The sequence below is a fragment of the Notechis scutatus genome, chromosome 6 (genome assembly GCF_049901735.1).
Source record: "Notechis scutatus isolate UNSWTSFEM ecotype Mainland chromosome 6, rNotScu1.2, whole genome shotgun sequence".
In the NCBI taxonomy this organism is placed as follows: Eukaryota; Metazoa; Chordata; class Lepidosauria; order Squamata; family Elapidae; genus Notechis; species Notechis scutatus.
The window spans coordinates 57403468-57428461 of record NC_142014.1 but is presented as its reverse complement, the minus strand read 5'-3'; the positions used below and the strand labels follow the sequence as shown (position 1 = coordinate 57428461).

The 24994-nt window shown below is 37.5% G+C and overlaps 1 protein-coding gene across 1 annotated transcript in view; it reads right to left on the bottom strand.

Annotated features, from left to right (window-relative positions):
• SYN3 (synapsin III) overlaps nt 1-22492 on the bottom strand; it is a 200136-nt gene extending 177644 nt beyond the window's left edge. Inside the window, exons 1-2 of the mRNA XM_026694961.2 lie at nt 22352-22492; nt 4911-5325 (exon numbers count right to left, since the gene is read on the bottom strand). Coding sequence (XP_026550746.2) covers nt 4911-5224 — 314 coding nt within the window. The 5' untranslated portion in view covers nt 5225-5325; nt 22352-22492. The remainder of the gene's footprint in view (nt 1-4910; nt 5326-22351) is intronic.
• Between the last annotated feature and the right edge of the window lie 2502 nt (nt 22493-24994).

The window sequence follows — 24994 nt, the reverse complement described above, 5'->3', positions numbered from 1 at the left end:
CAGTGCATAATTGGCACTTGTCCCTCTTGACTTTGAGTCCTGAGTCCTGGAACTTTTGTAGGACGGTTCTTAGACGTTTTCTAATTGACTTCGTGTAGGGGCGGCTATCAATACATCATCGAAATAGGTACGACTCCTTTTATGCCCTGTAGCAATCTTTCCATCAAACTTTGAAAAATGCCAGGTGCTACGCTTACTCCGAACTGGAGTCTGTTACATTTGAACGCACCCCTGTGCGTGACTATAGTCTGGGCTTCTGCGGTCTTTGCATCTACCGGTAGTTGCTGATACGCTTGGGCCAGGTCAAGCTTAGCAAATACCTTTCCGCCCCTGAGTGAGTGAAGAAGGTGTTGGACCACGGGTACTGGATAGGCGCTCTGTTGAAGCGCGTGATTCAGGGTGGCCTTGTAATCCCCACAAATTCTCAGGGACCCGTCAGGTTTTATGGGGGTTACTATTGAGGTCTCCCACCGGGCGTGGTCGATGGGTTCTAATATGCCCTGTGCTATTAATTTGTCCAATTGTTCATCAATTTTCGGTTTGAGGGCAAAGGGAACTCGGCATGGCTTTAGACAGATGGGTGCGATGTCAGGGCGGAGATTAAACAAAATGGGGGACCCCTTGTACTTGCCTAGTTGCTCGGAGAAGACATCTTGGAAATCCCGGATGAGGGCCGCCTCCCAGTCCTCGCTTACAGTCTGGTTGATGCCTGCCAATTCGATTCCTAATGGCGTGAACCACTGTAATCCCAATAGACTGGGTCTGTCTCTGTCAACGACGGTGAGAGGTAGAGTTGCGGTGTGGTCTTTAAACGAGACGTGGACGTGACTGGAACCAGCAACTGGGATCCGATTGCCTTGGTAGTCTTTTAAAATGAGTCTCTGGGTGCGGAGATCCTGACGACGGATGTCAGGGATCAGTTGCTTGAGAGTTTTCCAGGAGACCATTGATAGGGACGACCCGGAGTCGACTTCCATGATGCATGGTCTGTCTTCGATGGTGACCTTTACCCGGATTTTCTTTGCATCCACTGATGATGCGTGGCCGATAATGACGGTCTGATGTGCCTCTTCTCGTCTGGTAGCGGCGGCAAGCATTCGGCTCCTATTGTACGGGCTCCACTGAGTGTTCGGGCAGTCCCGGCTTGATGGGTGGCTGCCCGCTGTCTGCCGGAAGGTATTTTCGTTCCTCTTGGGGCTGGATACCCGTTTACTCCTGCAGACTTTGGCGATGTGGCCCCTTTTATCACAGGTACGACAGATGGCGTCTAGGAACCTGCAATCTGCTCGTGGGTGGTTTCCCCCACATCCGGCGCACTGGTAGCTGGTTTTTCGACCTCGCTGGTCTCGCTGGTCGCGCTCTGATCTGAGTCTATTGACTTCTTCTTCTTCACCTTCTGATGAGGACTCGATGTCTTCGTGGTGGGCTGTTGTTGTGTGTCTTTCTGTGGGCATTGTGATGTCGCTGGCGAGATGGCGGTTGGATCCAGTCGCTCGGCGCATTTGAGCCGCTGACTTCCTGGTTGCTTCTGCTGCAGTAGCATCCGCTATGGCATCTGCGAGGGTGATATCTCCTTTTGCCATAATCTTGCTTTGGATGGTGGGGTCTCTTAGACCCAGGACAATCCGATCTCTCATGGCTTCTTCCAGATTCGCGAAGCCACATAGTCCACCCAAATTTCTTAGGTCAGCTACAAAGTCCCTGATGCTCTCGCTTTCCCGTTGGTCCCTCTGGTAAAACTCGTGTCTTCTGATGAGGGTTGGAACCGCTGGGGCGTAATGAGCCCTGAGAATGGGAGCGAGGGTGTCCCAATCCATAGTTTTGACTTCAGCTGGTTTCGCTAATGCCTTTGCCATTTTAAAAACGGCGGGTCCGTTAGGAACACCACACGTTTTTTTCCAGGCGTAGCATCCTTCAGATTATTGGTTTCCAGGAACATTTGGAACCTGTCCATATACGAGTCCCAATGTTCTATCTCGGAGGGTAGGCGCGATAACGGAGACGAGACATCGAATTGTGACTTCAACTCTTTATTAGTGACTTCAGGAAGCAGAGCAAAAAGAATAGCAACAGCAGCTCCTTTTATAGAGCTGGCTGCTGTCAAAGCGTCCAATGGTTTAAGTTTGCCGCGCTTGGAGCGTCCAATCACGGCAGCCCGTTAACTAGCCAATCAGATCAGTCCCAATTGACCAATCGCCACTCACTGTCAACGAACCAATCAAAAGTGCAGGATTACGAGCCTGCTTGGAAACGGCTAGTCAGGTTTGCAGGCTTACAAGCCTGCTTAGTTCGGAACAAAAAGTATCATTAGTACTTTATGCTATGGGCACATTAATAAGTCCAAAATAAATGTATGATCTGCTATATTTAAGCATGTTTTTAAATTCCATTCAATTAACCTGTCAAAGATATATGAATCTCATGATGTTACATGAACACACCTACAAGAAGTCAATTGGCAACAGTTTGAAATGTTAGATAGCAAGCTTTTGATTGCTTTTGGTAAGGACATGATGAACTAACATCCCTGGAAGAGAGGGACCATATTATGGCTGAAAACAGTATCTGTATGCTATACTGAGACTGCAGTAATCTCCCTGGACAAAGGAGAAATCTTGAAATTGCCCATATATGTTCCTGACAGTTGATTTTCATGAGAAGATGGAAGGAATTGAGATTTTTGTGGCTGGCTTGTAAATATCTAAGAGTATGAGATTTCTTCAGGTTTGTGGCCATCAATGTAGCCTATAGAGACATAAGATTACTCCGAGCCTCATCTCTTAATCACTTTGGATTGAATTTTTTAAAAAAATTCTCTGCAAAGCTTGAGAACCTTTGGAATGGCAAGTTTTATTTGATTTACTGAATGAGTTTTCTTCATTCCTGTAAGAAAGGAGTTTTAACTATGAGTTTAAGTATTTGCAAAAAAATTTACAAAACATTGAGCAAAAGGGTGATTAGAGTGTTAATTTTAGAAATTTTAATGGGTTAAGAATCCAGATGGACTCTTAATTGTAATTGTAATTAATTGTAAGAATTCTTCCCAGGGGAAACTATCTATGTTTGTAGCTCAGAGTTGAAATGAAGGGTCCTTGGTGCTCTCTGAGCTTGGTTCACTTGGTGCACTGATGTTACCTATGTTGGATAATGAAACATCTTTAAGAAAACAATCAAGAGAGCACCAAGGACCCCTCAAAAATGATAGAACCAGAATCTGATTTTGCTGGAAAAGGTTAATATGTGGTCAGAATTCAGTCTAGAAAGAACATAATTTAATTTAGTGCTGGCAAGGAAATTGCCAGAGGTGGAACTTTTCCTCTTGAGTGGGGTCACGTGCCTAGATTTGGCTGACATGCAGTAACATGGAGTTCTGCCATTCTGTTTCCTGATGCTTTGAATATACATCTGTAGTCCTTTCCCTGGACTTTTAAAATCCTATTCTGACAGGTACTCTTAGGAAATTAAAGTCTCCAAAATAAACCTTTCAAGCAGAAAGAAGTGTGCACTTTTCTGCAGTTGAACTACAGGGATGTATTACATATGAATAGCTAGTTTATTAAAAGATATAAAAATGAGCAAAAATAAATAAATATCCCTGCTATGCATTCTGTTCCACTGAAAAGTAAGCTCTGTCACAGCTAGGAAAAGAAACCTGGGTGTCTTTCAGATGTTCTGATCTACCACATTCATTGTACCTCACCCATTGGCCAAGAGATATGGGGTCACCAAATTTTTAATTTAGCACATTTTGAAAACTATTGGTTTCTTGCTTTTGTCACATGTGAAAAGCTTTTTAAAATATTTGAATTTTAATCTATTCCTATATTTAGGAATATTGTGAATAAATGATATTATGATCCATGGAAAGCTTGGCCATACATTTCAATGTATGACCAAGCAGAAAAGCATGTTTGCTCATTTTGCTTATTGGACTGAAAATCCATTGGACAATATGTAAGATAAGAGATTGCAGAGCCCTCAATACGCAGTTACTATACGTATGCCTGTATGAGGAGGTACTTGAAGAAGTACTGACACCTGGTGCCCTACTAATGTAATTACATGGAGCATAAAAATCATAAACAGGTTAGGAGGGGCGAGACACACAAACTTGCCCTCCTTTACAAAAGATAGCAGACAAATCTATCCTAAGAAAACTCAAGTATTAGCATAATTTTTTTTCCAAAAGTATTTGGTAAAATACTGGTGGCTGTCTCTCCTTACTTTTCCCTAAAACAGAAAGATAAGCATTCTGGCTCCTGATAGTTTTCAGTCTATGAGTCAAATTACAATTAAAAAGCATTTGATAGACGGCCAGGAAGAAAGAATAAAATAAACAAGTTGTTGGGTTCAGCCTTAAATATCCACCAAGTAGACTCCTACAATACAAAGGATACAAAGAATTTAAATAACAATGAGTAATATTCTCATAGATGGCACAGTGGCACTTCAAATATTACTGGATTAAAGTCATTTAGATTTTTAAAGTGGCCAATTTTCAAATGAAAAATATCAACAGATAACTGCTGTTTATAAAATAATTATTTATATTGCAAGCAGTACAGACACTATAACCTTGCAATCTGTTATGTATCTTCGAATCCCAGTAGCTACCTTTCCAAGATATTCAATCACTTTGTTAATAATGTCGTATTTCTTTTGAAATAAATGACATTGTATATGCTGTTACATTAATGGCCACCTGTTATTTCTCATTTGCATTATATATTTTAGACATTGCTTTACATTTTCTAAGGCACTGTGATCCACATTCAGAATATGGTATGTGGTATGCAAAAGAAATAAATTTATCTGAGTCGTGCATTCCAGAGGCATTAATCAATTTGAGTTCAGAACTATCAGGGTTACTTGCAGCTGAAACAAACAAGACACAAAATGTGGTTACTTACCAATCTGTGTGGGGGTCATCAATTATCAAGAGAATTTGAGGTTTCTGTTGGGCTACAGGGGCAGGAGTTGCTGACTGCTCTATGAGTCCTGCAGCTGCTTGTGTGGTTTGCTTCATGGCACTGGAGATGGAGTTGAAGATGCTGGTACCAGAAGAAAGAGCAGTTGGTTGCTGTATTGGCTGCTGCCTCCTCTCTGTTGCTGGGGAAACAGGGTTGCTGGTGGAATTATCTGGACGCTGAAGGTCCATCATATAACCATTTGGCAAGTTAGCCACAAAACTACTGTCTGAGAGACGCCTTCGCAGGAAATTCATTCTGAAAACTTTCCCAAAGCAAGGTCGAAGAATGCAGATATAGGTTCTAAAGGGTCTATTTGAGTTTTTACAAGTACGATGTCCCTTTCTTTAATTCTCACCTGTGAAATGTAAGAGAAAACCCTTTTAAATCAATCACTAGCAGGCGAGCCCTACCAGAAGGCCAATAAGACAACTGTTTCAGGAGTCAGGTGATTGAAAAAGATAGCAGTAAGAGCTCTTTTTGTATTTTCCAAAGGAAGATAAAGTGATGTAGGCCATGTGGTCTTGCCCGCAGTTCCTTAGCTCACCTGTTACCCATGGATGTTGTGGGGAATGCTCCCATGCACTTCTAGTAAAATTCAGAAGATCACCATACACTGGCAGTGCAAAGAAACATGGATTTAATCATATTACAGAAACAGCAAAAACATTCAAAAACAGGCTAAAAATGAAAAGTAATGCATTACATCTAGGCAAATTAATAAAATATATAGGTATTTCACAAGACTGTACAGGTAAATTAAAGTCATGAATAGTTGTTTATAGATAAGCAATTTGATTAATTAAATGCAAAATGTATTTAATGATTTCTTTGGCTCACACTCATATACTGGGCATAAAAAGTCTATTCTTAGACTCAACATATAGACTGATATAAAAGCAAGACACTAATGCTTCGATGCACTAGCATACATTTTGCAAGAACAATTATGCTCCCAAAACTATACCTTTTTTGCCAAGTATATTTTTATAAAATTTTGATAGCTCACTGTTGAATGTAGGAAACATTAAGTTGACTTAGAAACGTGCTGATCTTTCTTGCATTGAAAAGAATTATAGTTAGTCATGAAATTGAACATTTTTTAAGAGAAACATCCTCCGGCTATTATATTTTGGTATATAATTTTGAATCTGTAAATACTTTTTAACAATAGGAACAACTTCTCTTCTGATGATAAAAGAATCCTATCTTGGTAACTTAGTGAGTTGCAAAGGCCTTTTGTAATGCCTACTTATCAGGGAAGCCAGAGGCAGTTCAATAAAAACCAGCAGTGCCGGAGAAATAAATCTTTTAAAATTACAGAAGCTATCTACATTTTTCAAAGCCTGCCTAAAATGATGCATTGTTTGTCACTCCCTTTTGCCTTTGCATTTCTTAAATAAAAATTCAATTTTTAAGATGGAACATGCTGAAGGCATTCTTATCCCAAAAATATAGAAGAAAATAGAAGATATGGATGCAATCTAATGTAGAAAAACAAATATGTACATTTTTTTTTAAAAAATCTGAAAACAAACATGTTGTTTTTATTTCTGATTTCTAACTTTTGTGTTGGATGGTATACAACGTAATCAGTATTTGCTGAGATCTAGTCTTAAATCAAATCAGTTGATTCTAAAGGAAACCAATCTTGACTGTTGCTTGGAAGGACAAATACTGACACTGAAGCTTAAATACTTTGGCTACCTAATGAGAAGAGAGGACTCATTGGAAAAGACCCTGATGTTGGGAAAGATGGAAGGCAAAAGTAGAATATGACAGCAGAGGATGAGACGGTTAGATAATTTCATCGATACAACGAACATGAATTTGGAAAACTCCTGGCATGCCATGGTCCATGAGACAGACAGCAATGTAGTGACTGAACAACAACAGCCTTAAAGCAAAAGTTCATATGGAATCATGGTTGGCACAATAGGACAAGGTCTTCCTTTATTGGGAGAGATTATCCTTTGAAGTACACTCTTAAGAACTTTAAGATACATGGACTTCATGCTGGCTGGGGAATTCTGGTAGTTGAAGTCAATGCATCTTAAAGTTGCTAAGGTTGAGAAGCACTGAAACAAAAGGTAAAGATGTATGTAATAAGAGAATATAAACCCTTCCATTCCCCACCATCCAGTCAGAGCTGAAGAAGCTTCTTGGATAAAAAGTGAGTCTTTAAAGAAAAAACAAAACAAAAAGTCCAGTTGCTTCCTGAAAAAGCATCTTTGGGACAACTATGACCTGGATGATTGAGAATCTCTACAGATTTTTAGCTATTCAATTTGGGATGAACACCCTTCGAATGGTATGGGAATATGAATGTATTTCCAGAAAAAAATGCAGACTACAAGAACCATTAGCACTACTCAGGTGACTCTGAGGACACAGATAAACCTCCAAGTGCTTCATCAATGCTCTAAAAAGATGCAAATGACCAGCTATCTGCAAGGAATATAAATCATTCCATTCCACACCATCTAATCAAAGATGAAGAAACTCTTAGATGAGAAGCAAAATGTCTTCAAAGGAAAAATGAGAAAGTACACTTGCCTCCTTAAAAAGCACCTTTGGGATAATCATGACTTGGATAATTGAGCATCTCTACAGACTTTCAGTTTTTCTCCTATAATAATCTTCTTTCTAGATTCACCTTATTTTAGTCTTGGCCTTGTTACCCAAGGCCATGTTATATGGTCCTGCTTGGAAGATTGTTTGATTATCTATCTATCTATCTATCTATCTATCTATCTATCTATCTATCTATCTATCTATCTATCTATCTCTATCTATCTATCTATCTATCTATCTATCTATCTATCTATCTATCTATCTATCTATCTATCTATCATCTCTATTATTCTAGAGGCATGTTAAAGTAGGATTGCCCTCTTTTAAATTTTTAAAATTTTTAAATTTTTGAAAAAGAGGATGCTCTGGAGAGGGCTTTTACAGAAAGTAAGGCGCACTATTTTATTTACTTAATTATTGTTTGTTTTTTCTCATTGTATCTCTCTTTCTGTCTGTCCCTTTCACCCTCTCTCCCATCCCAATGATGCATTTTATCCAGATTACAGCATTAGTAATTGAGATTGAAGCAGTGTTTGCCACCTTCAGAAGAATCCATCTTTAAAACCAATCAAAAGGTATGTTCAAATAATGTAGCTTTTAATGTTATAGTAACAAACATAATAATAATGAACATTGGGTAGAATTCTCCATGGAGCTAGTTCCATTACAAGACTGCCAGTTCGTCACACATGAAAAAAGACGTTTTTTTCCTGAGTGAGATCTTCATCACTAAAATCTTTTTTTCTCCAACCAGAGGAAACAGCATTCTCTGATTTACACTGCTTTTTGAAAGAGTGAGAGATCTGGTTCACTTATTGTATTAGGCAACATCTTACATAACAACTCTCAATCAATTAAGTCTGTATTCTATTTTTTTCCTGTTGTTAAATGTATACACTGTCCACAACCAGCAACTCTATTCTTTATTCATATTTCCCCATCTAATTCCTTCCAGATGTTCTGAATCTCAATTCCCATAAACAATTGCTAATCCAACCTGTCTGGAGGCAGCAATGATGGGAAAGGCCTTGTCTCAACTTCACTCACTCAGTTACACCCTCTGACTAAACTCCTACAGTACTGCTTTCCCATGAGCAAACAGTCCATGTGTTACATTACAAATCTATTTCTAATAAACAACCATTCCCCAGCACACAATCAATATACTGCTGTCTTTATGGCAGTGGACAAGTAAGCGAGAACAATATTTTCTCTCTTGGAGCTATCCAACATGCCTCAGGTATTCAAGAAGTGATAAAAACAATTTCATAATGAAAAGTACATTAGAAATAGTGTCCATTCTTCCCTAGTGATCTTATTCATAAGAGTGGATTTGAAATCTGTTTTAGTTCCTAACAGAGGGATTTTTTCCCTGTATCTTTTGTAAAGTGTTGCCTACTGCAAGACAACCAGAATTCAGGCAATGATGTGACAGAATGCCAGATACTTTGAGGTAATTAAAAATTTTGGTCAGACCAGCTTTTGAGGACAAAAGATTAGAAGATTTTTGGGAAAACGCTAATACAGAGCAATTGACTCCTTTATACATTAACTTTTATTATAAATGGATCATAGTTTTGCTTATTTACATTTTCTATTCCTGCAGTGGCAAGACAGAATTCTGTTTTATAGGCTGAACATGCAACCTATCATCAACAGTGGATAGATATTTATTTGGAATTTGAATTATTCCAGATAAATATCATTCTATCACTATATGTTTTCCAAGTAGAGTCCCAAAACAGCTGTTGTTTATATTCTCCTCTATTATATTCACTGCTTGCTTACCATTTTTAAAAAACTACCATACTCTTTTCTTCTTCCCTGTCCTCAGATTGTTTGATCATAAATGGAGAATTATTACTGTTATTACTGCTACAAATATTTTTACAAATCATCAGGGTTCTCCCCCTACTGCCCACTCCTTTAGTCTCCTGTGAATCAATTTTCTAAACTGAAATTCTCAGAAAGCAAAATGAAAAGCAAACAACAACAAAATAGGCCACAATTTCTAATCTCTAAGGGGCTTTTATTTTGAAGCAATAAAGGAATTTTAATGCATAAAATAGAAAGGAGCCTCAAGGGAGTACAAATACAATTTCATTATTGGCTGAATTATTAACATTGCTGGGGTTAAGTCAGGCAATATTTCATAGCAAATCCTTGGAGAAATTATTTAATGTTTTGAGTTGTACATAGAAATCTGTTTGGTTTTTTTTGCCACACTGAAATCTCAAATCTTGTCTTCCACTATGTCCCTCCACTAACTCACCCAGTCTTCCAGACATGTCTCAATTACAAAATTAAAATGGATGCACAAGTTAACATTATCTTTCCCTTTCCAGTAATGCAAATTCTGGATAAGAGTGTTTAAAATTAGAACGTTTAGCTTCTATTCACCCACTTTACAAACTTCAAAGTTTGTCTATAATAAACTATGTTTTTGTCTTGTGTTATATGGCCTAGTCTACTTATGCAGCAGAACAGTATGGTAGAATCTAGATGAAGAGAGAGTAGACTTCACTGCTTTATTCAACAAGTAATGTTTTCCCCCCCCAAGGGATGGGAAGATAACCCAAAGATCTTCTCTAGCTTCTTTTATGCTATAGTAGTTTTCCATTTACAGGGAGAATATAAAAAATTGAATATAATAGAACTTCAACAAAATATGTTTGAGTATACCATGTTTTCCTGAAAAAAAGGCTCTGTCTTATTTTATTTTTTTTGCCATAAAAAGGCACCAGGTCTTATTTTCGGGACAATGTCATCCACTGACTTTCTTAATGCTGCATTACTAATGCACATGCATTTATACATATCAGACTAAAAAGATAACTAAGATCTTCAACCCAATTCCCATCTCCTAAAGATTCCTGGCAAGTGGATCTGTTTTTCACATTTGTTATCTTCTTCTTGGAAAATTGATAGGTATAAAGAACTTCTTGTGTAAGAAAATCCACAGCCATAGGTTGAAGCTCAGTGACAGATCAAGTCAACAATATTTTTTCTTCCTTTTACCTGCCCTTGTTCCATTTACATTCATATCACAATCAAAATGGACTCTTCTAACTAAAGAGAACATGATGTGCCATGCCATGCATTGTTTTCTTCTCTACACCTGACCTCTCTTATTCTCAAAGATATATCTTCTTTGCAAGATTCTATCCTTTTTCCTTCAAAAAACTATTTTTCTTCTTGCCACTATCACCACTGTATTCCGAATCTTCTAAGGCAAACGCTAGGTACAGAATGAAACACAGTTTCTCAGCCGTCAATACTTCCTACTGGCCCTGATATGGTTCACCTTGCTTTGGTTAAAGGTAAAGGTTTCTCTTGTCCAGTTGTGTCCAATTCTAGGAGGTGGTGCTCATCTCCATTTCTTAGCCAAGGGAGCCAGCATTGTCTGAAGACATTTCTGTGGTCATGGGGCCAGGACGGAGGCCCCATGACATATACACAGAGGTACATGGAATGCTGTTACCTTCCCACCAAACTGATACCTATTTATCTGCTGCATGCTTTTGAACTTTCAGGTGGGTAGGAACTGGGGCAAGGGTGAGAGCTCACCCATCACACTATGCTTGGGTCTCAAACTTGGGCTGTCAGCTTTCCAGCATACAAGTTAGTGTCTTTAACCGCTGAGTTTGTTAATGATTATATCACTACAGGTACTCTCTTAGAAGCTTCTTCTTAGTCCCAACCTTGCCAGATTTAGCTAGAGCTGGACTTCAGGGCTGAAATCCAAGATTTTGTAATCTCCAAGAGAGATTGACAGATAACGGGAAAACTTTTCTAGGGGTTGACGAGGACAAAACAGGAGTAATGCTGCTCATCAAAACTTTCTTATTTTTAGAAACATTTTACACTTGGGAGATAGCTGATTAGGTATTTTCAGAATTATTGATGACCAGTTTAAAAAATAATAATTACTTTCTGCAAAATGGTGCTTGATTTGTGATTGTCCAAAGAAAAGCTGCAAAAGTTTATGTCTATGACTTAAATGAACCACTGACCTGGATAGACCTCTGACTATTCGTGAGACAATGGTAATAACAATGTTGCATTCTACAGGGCAATCCAGGTAGCTCATAAATGAAAAAGAGAGATGTGCTGGCAGGATCTATATTTTCTTACCTTTTTGATTATGGTGCTTTCTTCCTTTTTAATCTTACTAAATGTTTTTCAAGTTATATTGCTGTGCTCCTGGACCCTACCCACTTCTTTCTTTTTTCTATTTGGATTTACAATCCCATTGTAGATGAAAGCAAAAATTCAGCTGCACAATGGACAATATTTTTCAGGTTGTTCCTTCCTACAATTTATTACTGAATGGCTAATTATTATTTTTTGTCTAAGTCATTAAATGGTATGACAAGGAAGAAAAGTTTATTGTATAATATAATCAATAGATTAGACATGCACTGAGCTATGTAAATGCAAAAACAAATTATATAACTACATAATATGAAATTGTATTTATAGAAAAGTTGAACTGGCCAAAACATTGTGAGTTTAACGATTGGCAAGGACTTTGGTTCTACCTATATGATAAATACAAAAGCGGATCTCTTTAGACCAGCTACTAAATCTGAAATTTGTTCATATTTTGTGAAGCAAAGTAGTAGAGATAGACAAAACTAGAGAAAAGGAAGAAGGGTTCACAAAGTTTGGGCTTTATTTTTATTGAATATTTCATCATCCCTTTCACATCTTTTTTTACCTGTTATTTTTCACATGTCATGCTACTCTACATGCCATCATTGAATCAACTCTGAAGAAAAAGCCCAATGAGATTTCCTATACTTGAAATAAAAGAACTGACCATACCAAATCAATACATACTGACTTTTCACTGGTTCATGAGTTGGATTGTTATTATTTCATGTAATAGTGGGCAGTACAGCTAAGTACAGCAACTAATCAAAATAGAAGACAGACAACTATTTAGCATTTATTGATAATGCATATGGTAGCATATGCAGCCCAAATTACCAGCATCATCCCTACTGCATTTATAGAATGAAGTGGGAGGCACCTCATATGTGGGTTCCTTGTAAATGGATGATTCCAATAAATACAGTCAGGATAAGGTGTCTAAGAGAGCTGGTTTGTTATGGTTAAGACACAGGGCTAGAAACCAGGAAACCATGAGTTCCAATCCTGCCTTAGGCACAAGACCAGCTGGGTGACCTTGGGCTAATCATTCTCTCAATCTTTCCAGGCAAGTAATACCAAACCACTTCTGAAATCTTGCCAAGAAAACTGTAGGAACTTGCTGTGGCAGTCAACAGTTCTGGGAGTTGAAGTCCACAAGTCTTAAAGTTGCCAGGTTTGGGGACCCCTGTTCTACTGGTTCAATTGGAGCAGTCCTCAGTCCTGGGCTATTATTCAAGATATCAGAGGACATCAGTATACAGACAAGGGCAGCGGTTGGACAGATCCGACTTTGGGGACAGAAATAGATGGGGAGCACAAGCCAAGAGGCAGTTCTACGGAGTGGGAAAGAGGGCTTTCCGCCGCCCCAAATAGGAACTATGAGGAAGTACCCATTGGGGGCCGTCTAAAATTATTTGCCAACCACCGGCTATTACAAGATGTACATTTTTTTTCTGTTATTACCACAGATAGTAAAACTGTTTGTATTTGCTCATTGAGTTTTTTTTCTCTTAAATTTGCAAAAGAGAGAGAATGGAAAAATATCCCTTAGAGACCCTCCAATGATGGTTGGAGAATTAAGGCCAGGATAGAAAGCAGCATGACTACAGAGTCATTGCTTTTTCTTCAGATAGGTGAAAAATGGCAAAATAGATCAGAATGGAGCTGTATTTTTATGCAGCTTTGTATTCTTTGTTACAGAATTAATCCTTAAGCTATATAAACATAATGATTTAGTGATAGAAGAGTTAAAAGAGGCAGAAGCTTCAGCAATAAACAAGGTGAGTAAATGTACTCTGCCAGTTTTCTATCTCTAACCTGATCAGCTGGTTGGCTGAATAAGTGGGGAACAGATTGCTGACCTCCAGCTGCTAATATCATTGGGAAATCAGTAGACTTCAGCAGATATCTAGAAATCCTGAGCTAAGATACCCTAAGACAGGGGTATCAAATTCATGTTGTCATGTGATGTATCACAACTTTTTTGCCCTTCGCTAAACCAGATGTGGGCATGGCCAGGAAACAAGTGTGCCACAAGCCATCAGTTTGACACCCCTGCCCTAAGAGGTACATTGCAGGGGGAAACCAATTTATTTAGATGAAATCAGCCTTACTGTATTCACCTACAATCTCACAAGAGGAGAGGCAAAATACAAGGGTCTGCAGCTTCTGCCTGTGTGGTAGACAACAAAATCAGAAGGTCGGATCCTGAAGTAACAGTCTCAAAGTAGGCAAGGAAGGAATTGGAAAGAAGTCCCTGACTTTTTCTATTCTACTGCCCCTTGTCCTCTGTGAGTTAGGAAAGTAGGTTTCTATCTGACTTCCTTCTCTCACTAATGTTTAAAATGGTTATTTTCCCACAATGAGACACAAGAAATTTGCAAACTGATTATTTGTAGATTGGGGGGAAAGAGCTGTTGATTCTCTGGGTGATCTGTTAAGAATCACTGGGAGGGAGGGAAACAAAATTATGGGTGAATATATAAGAGTGGGATATGAAGGCATTAACTGTTGTTGATGAATGAATGGTGCTGTTCCCTTGACTTGGCAATTTATGTATCCCTTAAGGTAGATAAAAAACCAGATCTTATGTGAGTAAAAGTTACAGACACCCTTGCTGGAGGTACTTTCATAAACACTGAACCATGTAACCACAGACAGAAACCATGAGAGGATGGTAAAATTGTGAATTTCACTACTGTGAAATAACTGTTACAGTCATTACTCTTGTATATTAACTATAAAAACTGAAACAGCTCCATTCAATAAATGCAGTAGGTAGTACATTAGGGAGAAAACTATATTACCTCATCATTTACATACTCAATATGTATATTTCAAGGAAGTGGAATGCATCTAGAGTTGATAATATTCAAAATTATAACATATCCCAATCTGTAACTTCAAACAATATTCTTTCCTTTCTCTTCCTTAAGTGAAAGTAATCTTCCCACCTACCTTCCTTGACTGAATTATGCCCACATGCTTGCCTGATAGCACTATTTTTGTCATTGCTTTAGCATATATAATGACATCATACTCTTGGGCTTTAAATATGGCCCCAAATGGTTACAGGGGGAGAAGGAAACAATGCTGAATGCAAAAATAATCTCTCTGAAGTTTGGAACCATTCACATTCAATATAGTACTTAGATTTCCTATAACATTGATTGAGCTGGCTTGAGAAAGCATAGAGCAGTTCCCAGAGTTCCCCAGCTAGCATGCCTGCTAAGGAATTCTGGGAGTTGGTCCATACATTCAAAACTGCCCAGGCTGAAAAACACTGGCAAACAGAGGTACTATAGGTTGTAGGAGAAGAACCATGTTAGTATATGGTGATCAGAAATAAAATAAAAATTCAGCAGCACCTTTTCCACTTTTTCTTGAAAGGCATTAAGTTTTTGTGAGCTTGAGCATGTGTAGAGTAGCTAAGCTGCATAGTTTACAAGCAATTACATAATTCCTAATTCCTAAGTAGACACCATAATTAGTACAGCTTTGTATACTACTTGTAACTACAGATTTGATGTCACTGCAGCCTAGAGCAACATTTAGTTAAAGCTTCAGTACAGCAATTAATAGGGATAATGACCTTGGATTTCATGAACACAAGTAGGTTGGTAATAATATTGTTTCCTAGGGACCATTGGCAACGTGCCTGTTTTACTCATAATGCTTATGCCAGGGAAGAGGTAAATAATGGATGCAGCCAGCCAGTAATAAATTTCTTATCTCATGACCAAGCTACAATTGCTGCTGAATTCTTTATCAGTTTATCTTTGATAAATTTTCCAAGAGAAAGTAGCAATGCAATTTTAGTGATAATATAACAGCCTATTTTCATTCGATTCAACTCATTGTTCATAGTGAGACTGATATGTAGAAGAACAGCATCATGTTTTGACTCTCTAACAAGGACATAATCCTTACATCAATGTTACATGAATGTTGTGACCATGACTTCTACAAATAGTGTTCACTTCTGTCAACTATAAAAAAAATGAACCATGATTTAATATAATTGATCTAATTGGTCAAAATTATTTTTGGAGACATTCCTGATTTGTGAAGTTCTAACATTCTAACATTCCTAGCATAACCAAAGAATTATGTATTATTCTGTGTTATGTATAATTCTGTATAATTATTTAAGTTTTCTCTTTTTTAACAGATTTTGTATGGTACAAAAATAAAAATGATGGAAGAAGCATGTTTTTGAGGAGAAAATGCCCTAAAATGCAAGAGATGAGCAGAGGAGGTTTCCTCAAGGGAATAAAAAGCATTAAGTTGGTAGGTGAAATTGTGTGCAGTGGAAGTCTCACCCCCTTTTATGGGTAGTGAATGCATATTAAAAAGGGGTGTGGCTTTAATTGTGGAATTGCACCCGCCATTTTAAGTATTTTTATGCTCTGCAAGCATTCCTGAATGAAGAAAGCAAAGCAGAAATTCAAAAATTATTGGACATTAAAATACATAGTTTAACCATATTTAAAATAATGACATCAGAGAAATCACATTAATTGGTATCGCAAAAATAATTTGTTACCTACTCCTTTATGTACTACTATTACTCATATACTGATTTATATAGGAAGATAACAATTCTTTCCAAGAAGTTTTTAATCTAAACAGTAAAATGAAGATGACAAAGGATGGTGAAAAGTGGAAACTGAAGTACATATTAGAAGAACATACATCATACTAATTCCTTGAACAAACATAATTTCATTTCATTCCTGAAATAGCATCACTGTTCTACAGGTGATATCATTGTAGAATTCAAGAGCTGAGAAATTATTTCTCTAATTGCTTGCTTAAACCTATTTGATGTTCCTTTTTAATGCAAATCTCTTCCTGGTTAATGGAAGTGATGCAGAAGCAGCATTTCAATATTATTTAAATGTTTACATAGGGGCACATAAAAATTCTGTGAAAAAAATATGCAATATGTTTACATTATTGTTTTTACAAATATACACAAATCTCTTCTTGTTTACACAGGAAAAATAAGCTCTAGTATGCTCAACTGGATTTACTCTCAAGTATGAGAGAATATGGAAGGTTGCAGCAGAATTTATTAATACCCAACCTATTTTAATTCATATATTTTTCAGATTTCAATCTAAGTGTTTGTGTAGTTTTTCTATTTCTTATGAGTTGTTTATTTTACCCCATTTAGCATATTCTAAACAATAATCTTTTGAATGTGAATATAATATAAAATAATAGATGAAACAATAAGTAACAACAGATTTAAAGACTTTAAAAATAATCTGTTAAAAATAACAAACCAACTAAGAGAAAAGCAGAAGAAATATGATAGCAGTGTTCCAATATTTGAGGGGTATCACAGAGGAGAGAGGGTCAACTTACTGCCCAAAGCCCAGAAAGCAAGACAAGAAGCAATGGATAGAAATTGAACAAAGAGAGAAGCAATCTAGAATTAAAAAGAAATTTCCTGACAGTGAGAACAATCAACCAGTGGAACAGCTTGTCTTCAGAAGTTGTGGGTGCTCCAACAATGGAAGCTTTTAAGAAAGGACTGGACAACCATTTATCTAAAATGGTATAGGCCACGGTCTCCTGCTTGACCATTGGGTTGGACTAGAAGACTTCCAAGGCCCTTCCAATTATTTTATCCTGTTCAAATCCACAAGGCAGTCAGAGATACCAATGTAAGAACAAATAAGAATCTTGTTGGATAAAGTTAAGGTTCCTCTCTTTCCATCATACAGTGGTCAGATAACAACTTTTGTTGCCTCAAAACAACTTTTCTTTATATTTTTGCAAGTAGGATGTAAAATTATGCCAACGCTTATAAGAGAGTAGGGGGAATTGCTTTCTAGTTTCTGTCTCCTGCTTTAACATCCCTTGGACTGCAGATGTTACAATACCATATCCTTTAATCCTATCTGCATATTTTCCACCAACAGTAAAACACTTCATTGGGATTTGGGGTATGACAGAAAAATTGAAAGAAGCAATTAAAGATACATTGCAATACTAACTTGGTTATATTTCTTCCTATTACTTCCCTTGACCCTATAGTCATGTTATGCAGAATTCTTCAATCCTAGGTTAACTAGAAAATCCAAAACCCATCCACTACAAATCCTAAATTGTAAGTTAGTACAAAGTTTGTATGGTATTTTTTCCCATGTTCAATGAAATTTATGTCCTGTGTGAAATCCCACAAGCTCTATATTACTTGAGCTGACATAAATATTTTGAACAGCTTTTTCTATTCTGTGACTCATAAATTTCCCAGCCAATTGGTTGTGGGAATTCTACAAGTTATAGTCCCAATGTATCTGGAGGTTGCCAAGTTGGAGAAAGTTTATTTTGAAACACAAGTTCTGCTGAATTACCACTTAGAATGATTACATGATACATAAGACAGCAACTACCAGAAATAAATCCCACTGTTAGTCATTTACACTTTCTCCCCCATGTTATTGAATCTGATTGCACAAAGCACTTAGCATTGATTTCTGTTTGCCAAGGCACAATGCCTAGGTTGTCCTGGCCCCTATTCATTACAGAGGAAGGAATGATTCTTGAGCTACATAATACCAAATCAAGATGTTTTGTCTTTCCTTTCAGATTGATTACTTTTACTTGAGCAGTAGGAAACCGAGCTTATAATAAATACACATTTTGAAGAAGAGTAGAAAGCTAAATTCTCTCCTGAACACACAAGGTTTATAGAATGCTATTTTTATGAGATTCCTGGTAGTTTTAGGTAATGCATAACAGAGATGTAACAACTAAGACATACACAAGTTTGCCACTCAGAAATATATAAGGGAGGCAGAAAAGTTTGTAAATTGCTAGGACATCTTCCATACACCATGGAATGAGATTATACATGGAGATGATTCACTGAATCTTCCACTCTTCTACCGAGTCTACCCCATTATTAACTTTAGGCAGCTAAAGATTGTATTGATAGTGTTGATATAACTGTTGCATTTTTGACATTATTTCTGGAAAGTGTGCTGGTGTTCACCTTTCTCTAACAAGCTGAAAGTTTGTTGCTGTTGCTTGATAGATTGAACTCACTTGAATTAAAGTTGAGTTTTCACTCTGGGAACCATGCTACTTATTCTGATCATAAGCGAATCTATCTTTACATGCTGAGTGAGTGACCATCTGACACACATTACACCCACATTTTATCACAGAAAATAAATATTGGATTGAACTTAGAGTTGCTAATATTGGGTTCAACTTGGGCTGGACTTGGAAGATTTTGATTAACCTTGATGTTTTCAAGATGTATTTTGAAAAATCAAGTACAGTGTGACAAAATCTTTCAGCTTTCCTTACTATCTGACTCACTTGCATTATTTACTTAAGTTTAATTTGATGCTACTTACTTGGTCCCAAATAAAAATTTGGAAGGAACTTTTTAATCCCTCTAGAGCAGTGTTTCTTAACCTTAGTAACTTTAAAATATATGGACTTCAGCTCCCAGCTGCCTGGGGAATTCTGGAAGTTGAAGTCCACATAATCTTAAAGTTTTCCAAGGCTGAGAAATACAGGGAAAAAACATTTGGTGATCAGTACCTGTGTGGTTACTAATGAGTAATGCAAATACAAATACCTGTACAATAGTGAGCAGTTGTCAAAACAAAGAACATATACAGGTGGAATGCAGACAACAATTTAAAATAAACTGTGTGAACACTTATGAAATTACAATCACTCCGCTAAATAGCTATTATATTCTAGATGATACTATGCATCCTACTGCAGAAATGCTTATTATGGACAGCTCCCTGGCTAATTCCTCCTACCTAACAGGATCTGTCAGTTTTGGTTTATTCCACTTCTATTTTTTCCATGTTTAATTTCAGTTCAACCCATATTCACACCTGTTTCAGTTTTTTTTATGTTTACACAAACTGTGCATACTTGTCTCATAATATATACATTTTCTTTGCAGTTTTTCTAATAAACATACCTTTATACAAGTGTTTTTGCTGAACAAAATGCAATGTGCATATTATAAAATATCATTATACACATTTCTGCACATACTTCTCCACAATGCATACTTTTTCCTTTTTAAATGAAATGTTGCATTGTAAAATTTGAAAAAAAATCTTCAATGTCTTGAATCAGTCTTAAACTCTGAGAAGATTATAGCAAAAACAGAAAAATGCTGGGACCTACAAAGTGTCAAAAAAGCTTTTTGACTTTGTGTTGTAATTGTGGACCAGAAACAAAAATTGTATGTGTATCATATATTTATGAAATATTAATATTATCAATTTTAAATATTGAGCTATTGTGATTGGATTTTTTGTTAAAGCTACGTTGTAGTTTGATCTCAGTTGGGCTAATATTTGTCATTCTCTAATGCAAAAATACACAGGATCATGGGACATTTTATTTTGGCTATCATGATTAATCACTAATAGACTAAAATGTCTATAGAAATTCTAGGTCATACAGGTCATGGTTGTCCCAAGGGTACTTTGCAAAAGGCAACTGGACTATCTTTGTTTTCCTTTTTGGTGAAAATGATTCTTGGATGAGAAGCATCTTCAAGGAAAGGAAAGGAAAGAAAGTCCAGCTTTCTTTTAAAAAGCACCTTTGGGATATTAATCAAAATAGAACTGGAAGGGACCTTAGAGATCTTCTAGTCCAAGACCCTGCTCAAGCAGGAGATCCTATATCATTTCAAACAACTGACTGTCCAATCTCTTCTTAAAAACCTCCAGTGATGAAGCTCTCATAACTTCTGAAGGCAAGCTGTTCCATTAGTTAATTGTTCACACTGTTCGGAAGTTTCTCCTTAATTCCAGGTTGTTTCTCTCCTTGATTAGTTTCCATCCATTGTTTCTTATCCTGCCCTCTGATGCTTTGGAAAATAAATTGACTCCCTCCTCTTTGTGGCAGTTTCTCAAATATGGAATACTGCTATCATGTCCCTCCAGTCTTTCTTTTCTCTAGACTAGACTAGACAAACCCAAATCCTGCATCTGTTCTTATATGTTTTAGTCTCCAGGCCTTTAATCATCTTAGCTGCTCTTCTTTGCACTTTTTCCAAAGTTTCACCTTTTTTGTAACAATGTGACCAAAACTGGATGCAGTATTCCAGATGTGGCCTTCCTAAGGCTATGATAATAGACCAACAGTTTTTTTTTTAACAGCCTTCTAAACAAATGGCTATTTCCACATCATGCAACAATGAATTCCAGTTGTTAAGCAACTAATACTTTCTTTTAACTCACAGTCCTCTTGTTCATGAATTTGTTAGATAATCCTGAATTGTAGTGTCGTGAAATGATTCCCCTTTATTCTTTTCTTCTGCTCATGTTCTGATCTATTTACTAGGGTGCTGCAAATCCTTAAAATAGTCATAATAGAGCATATATAACAGAACATACAGAGCACTATGACAAAAGCAACAGCGGTTTCTGAAGTAGCAATACTGCATTTGGGAACAGACTTAAGTTTCTTTAAAGATTCAAAAAGCGCCACTTTATACATGCTCCCATACTTTCCATGGGTTTTGAAGCACACCCATACAGCTTATGCACTTATCATGTCAGAGTCCATTGCACCCTGACTATGCTTCCAAATTCCCACAATGTCAGGCATATACAGTATGCCAGGGAGTCATCCTTAGAGATATACTGCCTGACATTAAAACAAGAAAAGAAAAAAAAGAGAAAAATTTACAACAATGTTTAATTCATTTTGTTCACTCTGTGTGCTTCTTGTATGATATCTGTGGAGCTTTCAGGTTCTCACAAGTTTAAATTTTACTCATATTCAAGTAGAAGATTAGGTTCTTGCAATGCCCTAGTTGGTCATGAAGATGACACAGACTTCGTTTTGCATCAGTGGGGTTCCTGTCTAGAATTTGTGTAAATCATGGGAGATAATCTCTATTAGTATTAGTTTTGTTTCACCAGGTTAATTTCTACTATAAAGGTGCAAAATTAAGCACAGATCACTTGCTAGGGAGAAAGGAACCACACTTTGAGGCTAACTCTGCTGAAAACACTAAAGAGTATAATCCATAGGATTATGCTACTAACCCCACTGAGAGCAAATAGACTGACTTCTGAAAAAATGCAGTTGGAACGAGGCTGTAAAATCCGACCTGCAGCTTCGTCTGTCAGTCCAAGTCTCCTGCCCTCCTCAGTTTCTTCCTTTTCTTAATTTAGTCTACAAAATCCCTCAGTTTATACAGTCTTACTTCAAAGAAAGACCTGTTTTGTAATTTGGGGGTAGAAATGGTAACAAATGTAAAAAAAAAAAAATGCATAGTTGGACTTTAATAATTTGTATTTTCTTAAAAAAAACTCTAGTTGCTCATTCTATTAGCCTTAAGGTGGGTTTGATTGTCCATTGTTCTTATTTTTAATTTTATAGATAACATGCAATATATAACACAGTGAAAACAGTGGTGGGCATAACAGCTTCTTTATCTTCTCACAATTTAGAACAGAAGTAGGCAGACAAAGACACAAAGGCAGTATAAATTTACATGTCAGCTGCATGCATGAGGCACCCACCTATCCCTCCCCCTCCCCTCAAGCCCCGTAATAGAAAAAACATTCTTTGGCTAAAACGATTCTCATGCACTTGACTGCATTGTTCTGTTTAATCCTTGAGACAACCATCCTCAGCCTTACCTTCCAGCTTGCCAATGTACTGCCTCTGCATCTGTTTCTTCTTTTCTAATCTGCACGTCTCTGCTTCTCTTTCACATTTGCAGGCTGCACACTAGCCATGTACACTGTCATCCTGCATCCTTACTGCATCTTGACTGCCTGATTGGCTCAAAGCAGGCAGTAAGTTAAATCAGGCCCCTCCTTATATCTCGATGATCATGGGAGTAGGATAAATTATTGAGTAAAACAGCAAGTGGGCAGGCAGAATATCACAGAGGCTGCTGGAAAGGGAAAGAGAAGTCTTTTCCCTAAAGACTTTTGCATTAGAAGAGCCCTCAACTGATAGATGCAGGAAGTCACCTTACTGGTAGGCTAGGCTGGAGCTGTTGGCATTGAGTAATAGCAATGAAAAAATGGATATTGAGATTCTGTTTCAGTGGCACTATAAAACTTTTTATTAGCCTTTTTTTTGTAAAAAAAGAAAATTATATATTGATGGATGTCAATTGATGGATGTTATGAACAATGCAGTCAGTATCTCATTTTTTTTTGTAAAGCTGTGCCAAAATTCAGTTTGGAGATTAAACTTGAAGCTCATTTAATTGAATTTCTGCACATAATACTTTCCAAATTTGAATGTTGAATTTTCATTCAACATTCCAAATGTTGAATGAAATTGTTGAATCAAAGTTGGATGCCTTCAATTACAGTTTAGGATATGACATTTCCTACTATATCATTATTGATTATTGGACCTGTTACCAAACTTGTATTTGAGTTATTAAAAAAGAAAGAAAGAGATAAACCCAACTAAAAAATTTTCAGAAAACTTAGAGCATTTAAAAAATCTACAAAATTTGGAGCCTTCATTGATCTTGAGAGGACTATAAACCATTGATGTAATATGGAAACTGTCATACCATCTAATTTGAAATCTGGACAAAGGCTGCCTGGCATTGTAGACTAAGCCTTCCTAATAATGGAGGATTATGGAAACCAGAGGTGGTATTCAGCAGGTTTTGACCAGTTCTGGAGAACCAGTAGCGGAAATTTTGAGTAGTTCGGAGAACCGGTAGCGGAAATTTTGAGTAGTTTGGAATACCACCTCTGACTGGCCCCGTCCCCATCTATTCTCTGCCTCCCGAGTCCCAACTGGATCTTTGTTGCCCTGCACAGGAGAACAGAGCTGGAAAGCAGGTTAGTGGGGTGGAGAGACAATGGGGATTTTACAATATTCTTCCCCTCGAGTGGGGTGGGAATGAAGATTTCACAGAATCCTTCCCCCTGCCATGCTCACCAAGCCACGGCCACAGAACCAATAGTAAAATTTTTTGAATCCCACCACTGATGGAAACTATAGGTAAAACCTCCTGAAAGGTGTTCCCTAGTACCTAATCAATTGTGAGTTATATTAATAATCTAATTTGATATAAATGAACTTCCTATTTTTGCAGAATAATGGTATTTTGAACAAATAATATGATGTATCTTTCTAATCAGAAGTCAATATTTTTATTTTATTTATTTATTGAAATGATTTATATGGTTATCCATCCCATGGAAGTAACTCTGGGTGATATACAATCCAAATCATAATTGTCTGAGGTCACAAACAGCAGTTCCAATCAACAATAAATCAACATTAACCACAGAGCTTGGTCAAACTTCTTGCCTAAATGCCTAGTAGAACAGCCAGGTCTTTAATGCTTTGTGAAAGACTATATTTGTGATGACCCAGAGTGTAACACAAACGTAACAAAATCCAAACCGTAAATAAATGATTTACGTCCTCTGAATGCTCAGCCGGCCTCTGCCCTTCCCCAGCCTCCTCCACCACCTCTGGAGCCACACTTCCACTACCCTGTTAGCTGTTCCTCCTCTTCCTCAGAGTCAGTCTTCACCAGGGGCATGACAATATGGTTGGGGCCATCTAGTTCTTTAGATGTATTTTATAGGGTAGGTCAGGGGTGGGATTCTACCAGTTCACACCTATTCACTAGAAACAGTTAACGTTCTAAGCAGTTCGGAGAACCGGTTGTTTGAAGAAATTACTGGCCTAATCCTGTAAGGAAGGCAGGAAGGAAACATTCTGGTGTTGCTTACAGAAACTGCCTCTCCGTTAACCCTTATTACATTCTGGGCAGGACTAGACTTCCTGTCTCAGGAACATCTCTGGAGTTTTTCCCCCCTCCTTTGCTGGTACTTTGCTTGTGTGGAGTGACCATTCAAAATTACAATGGCACTGAAAAAAGTGACTTGTGACCATTTTTCACACTTACGACTATTGCAGCATCCCCACAGTCACCAGAGGCCAGGTGAGGAGATGCGTGCCTCGATGTGAGTGGTATTGAGTTGGCCACGCCTAGCTAGTCACATTATCACCAAGCCACGCCCACCAACTAAGCCACACCCACAAAACTGGTTGTTAAAAAAATTGAGTCCCGCCCCTGGGGTAGGTGCAGCTACAGAGAAGGTATGACTCCTGAGTCCAACAAGATAACATTGTATAATGGAAGGGACTCAAAGTTTTGACAAACAATTTTGAATTGTTTGATTTGTACTTCTTATATAGTGTAGGGCTGTGATGGCTAACCTATGACATGTGTTCCAGCACTGGCACGCAGAGCCACTTCTGCCGGCACATGAGAGGTGGTCCGGAAGAGC